The sequence below is a fragment of the Tupaia chinensis genome, unplaced genomic scaffold, assembly GCF_000334495.1.
Source record: "Tupaia chinensis unplaced genomic scaffold, TupChi_1.0 Scaffold000495_1, whole genome shotgun sequence".
NCBI classification, from domain to species: Eukaryota; Metazoa; Chordata; class Mammalia; order Scandentia; family Tupaiidae; genus Tupaia; species Tupaia belangeri.
Window position 1 is genome coordinate 1,208,611 of NW_006160007.1, and position 3,944 is coordinate 1,212,554.

At 42.8% G+C, this 3,944-nt stretch overlaps 1 protein-coding gene across 5 annotated transcripts in view; it reads right to left on the reverse strand.

Annotated features, from left to right (window-relative positions):
- Window positions 1-3,944, reverse strand: part of MYOCD (myocardin) — a 134,840-nt gene that overhangs the window by 68,975 nt on the left and 61,921 nt on the right. For all 5 annotated transcript variants that reach the window (XM_006156501.1, XM_006156500.1, XM_006156503.2 and 2 more), the window contains one exon: window positions 1,296-1,371. In XM_006156501.1, the coding sequence (XP_006156563.1) occupies window positions 1,296-1,371 (76 nt within the window). The remainder of the gene's footprint in view (window positions 1-1,295; window positions 1,372-3,944) is intronic.

Sequence of the window (3,944 nt, forward strand, 5' to 3'; positions counted from 1 at the left end):
CGACTACATGGGAGTCCAGCGACATAGCCATTACGCTAACTGCTGGTCCCTCTAATTAATTTTTTTTTTTAAAGTCTTCAGGTTGGCCCCATGGCACAGTGGTTAAGCATTCTGCATAGGGAGTTGGATCCTGCATGGCTAACCGCCATTAGAGACCTGGTCCCTGTGGCTTGAAGGACATGCTGAGTGCATGTATGTGCATGCCCCAGTCCTGATAAGATGGAGCAAGGGAGGAGAGAGGATTGAGGCATGATCGTGCTCCACTAGGGAGGATTTTGTCCACTCCCTGCTGCCCCAATCCCGAAGAGTAAACACACCCTCTGCCAATTAAAAAAAATAAATAAATAAAGGAAAGAAAAAAGTCTTTGGCAAAGCAAATCAGTTACTCAGTGGCTATGGAAATAGCTAGAGAACTCTGATCCTATCGCCAAACGAATGATGACCCAGATGAGTGACAGTTGGCACAAGTGTCGGGCACTTCCTGCGTGCTCAGAGAGGTTTTGTCATGTGCTCAGCCCTAGACTTAGGACACTTAGGACACCTGAGACTGGAAGTCAAGTCAGAAATCTTAACCAGTATATACTTCCAGTTTGATTTTCTGCATGGCTTTGTAGACAAGATGACTGCTTGAAATGACCTCTTTGTCATGACAGAGGACTTTCTTTTAAGGTTTATTTCTTCCATAAGAGGAGGCAAAGAGAGAGAGAGAGATAGAGAGAGAGAGCGAGAGAGAGCGAGCACGTGGGCACCTCCAAAAGGCTTTTCATGCCACAGTCCTCCCCCAGTCTCAGCCAGCTCAGATTATCGTCATGCCTGGTGTGCAAGGGGGACCTCAGGACATTAACCTGGCTCCTTCCCGTGTGGTCATAGCTTTGGAGAGGGCTGCATTATCTCTGCTTCAGCTTCTGGTCCAGGACAGACTTTTCTTTCTTTCTTTCTTTTTCTTTCTTTCTTTTTTTTTCCATAGTGCACATGCACTCACCAGAGAGACAGAGAGAGACACAAAGGGAAAATGAGACATCACCCCCCACAAGGAGTTGGCCACGCCACAATTCCTGCTCTTCCATTTTCCTCTCAGGATTTTGAGCAAACACGCACATGCCCCAACAGGAGTTTCAAGTCACCAGGTCTAGGACTCGAACGGCAGCCGTGTGTGAGTCTAACACCTTACCCACCATGCCACCTGCCGGCCCCTAGAGCAGACTTTTTAAGAAGGTGTAACAAACAAGGCACTCTGGGTAGATGGCCTGCCACTTGACAGGCATCTCCTGGTTTATGAGTCTGGGCAGTCTTACCTTGGAGTATGTGCATATTAACACAGTTGGCACGGTCCGACTTGGCTCTGGCCTTGCGCTTCAGGGAATCTTCAGTCTGTAGAACACAAACGCGGAGAATCACCTGGTTTTTAACTTTAGACAAATGCTTCCACTTATTTCTACAGGAAAAGAACTTCTTTTATGACAAATAGAATATGCAAATATCCCTGGTCTTCCACATGTTGATGAAGGAACTCTTACACAGACCTCGCCAGTAATTTTAAGATGGGAAAATAAGACGAAAAAGGTGAAAAACTTAGGTCCACCTCAAGGCTACAAACTTAAAAGCCTTTAAGGGCCAGGCTTGTCTTGTTAATAAAATACTAATATAACAGGAATACTACTAAGCTGCTTATATTATGGTCAGTCTTTTTCCATTGCTTATTAAATTTTTTTAAATTTAAATAATTTTTTATTAGCCTCTTGCTTTATTTGTGGTGTGTATTTTCTTTTTTTTAAATTTATTTATTATCATCATAATCTTGTTTATATTACATTGAATCACATATAACTTTATAGTGTATTACATTCCTTTTCGCATTGCTTCTTAAAACAGCCACAAAATTAGCCAAAGTGAGAGAGAAAATGCTGTCTAAATTTATCTACGATACCATGATAACATACTATAGAACACAGAAAGGATATGGAAAAGTGGAATTAAAGTATGAATTTATTGGGACCAGCAGTTAGTGTAATGGCTAAGTCGCTGGACTCCCATGTAGCCGACTGCATTTCGAGGCCTGGACCCGGTGGCTTAAACTCACGCTAGGCGCGTGTGCGTGCGTGCCCAAGATCCCAAGAGGAGAATGGAGGAGAAGGGATTGCGGCGTGGCCATCCCCCCTGGGGGGTGATTTCTCGCTTTCTATCTCTCTCTGTCTTTCTGCAAAAACCTCTCCAAAAAAAAAAAAAGTATGAATTTATTTTAGTGCAAAAACTTTTGAAATCCACCCCCACTTTTTTCATAATATAAATTTTCCATGAAGCTTTTGAAGATCCCGTATCGGTCCCACCCTCTTTATTTGCCTGTCTTCTCCCTTAGGACATGTGAAAATACAAAGCCTACAGATGCAGACCCACTATGAGCTGGAAGGGCATTTAGAGACAGATTATCTCCTGTGTCTCATCAACATCTTGAGGGTGGAACTGGCTGGGCTGACCCCGGGTTCCCTGACTGCCAGTTTTAGATTTTCTCGCCCTGCAGGGAACCTCTTGTCGGGCCCTGGGATCACTCCAGTTCTCTGCTATGCTCAGGTAGTAGGAATTCTAGTTCTTCCTCTCTACCTACCAAACTATAAGGCCAGAACGCTTAGGCAAAGAAATCCCAGCAGATAGATCCTCTCTTTGCCTCCTTACTCCAAGCACAAACGCCAGGGCCAGACTGTGCACAGCAGTAAAACACACCACTCTGCATGGATAGTCCACATGGAGGGGTTCCAGCTTGGCATCTAGAGACCTTACTGTCTGCCAAGCATGTATGTGCCCATAACGCAGAGCTGGCTAAAGCTGGAGGTGGACTGCAACAGCAAGACCTGTGGGGAACATTCTTTCTCTCTCGCTCATTTGTGAAAGAATGAAAGAAATAAACTTAGAAAACAAACATACAAACAAACAAACAAAAGAATCAACAAAGGGGCTAGCTCTATGGTGGTTAAGGCAGTTGGATTCTACATGGTTTAAGTCCCACACTCAGTGGCTTGAAAAACTTACAAGGTACATGAATGCACATGCCCCAAATCTTGACAGGAGGGAGGAGTGAATGATAAGAGATTGCTGTGTGACCATTCCCCATTGGGGTGGAGGATGAGTCTGTCTCTCTCTCTCCCTCTCTTTCTGTTTCTCTCTCTTGGTAGACATATGTGCCCTCTGGAGAAAAAAACCAAAAACCAAAAACCAAAACAAAACAAAACAAAATAAAAAGCAAAACACAAAAAAACAAAAACAAAAGTAAAAAACCAAAGTTTTGATACTTACTAAATGTTATTATTTAAGACAGAGTCTTGTCAAGATACTTCTGTCTCAGCCTCCTGAGTCACTGGGATTACAGGCATGTGCCACCATGCCTGGTATTTATAGTTGGCTTGGGAATTGAACCTGAGTCTCTCATGGGGTTCTAGCCTGTAGAGCACAGAGTCTTAGCAGCATGAATCACAGCAGCTGGGCCAATATTTATATTATTGGTGCACTTCAGTTGCAGAGCTCCATTAGGAAGGTGCAGGATATATACCAATTTCCCCCCTCAAATGTTAAAAAAAAAAATTGGGAAACAAACATAATTCCTTTTGTTTTCACATAGTTACAAATAAGTTCTGTAGCCACAGATCCCGCCCTCCCACTGAATTAAACAAAATCTGTTGCTAAGAAAGGACTGTAATAAGAGATGTTAGGCAGCTTGTAAATTGTTTCTGCTTCCCTTTAAAAAAAACTATTAAATTTAATGACATATATTATTATTATTATTTAAAATTTGGTGAGAGAGAGAAGGAAAGTGAGAAAGCAACCGCCAAGTCTAGGACTCAAACCACAGCCAGCCATATGGGAGTTTAGTACCTTAGCCACCACACCACCTGCTGGCCCCTTTACTTCCCTTTTTCAAGTCTTTTTTTTTTTTTTTTTTTGGAGAGATTTTT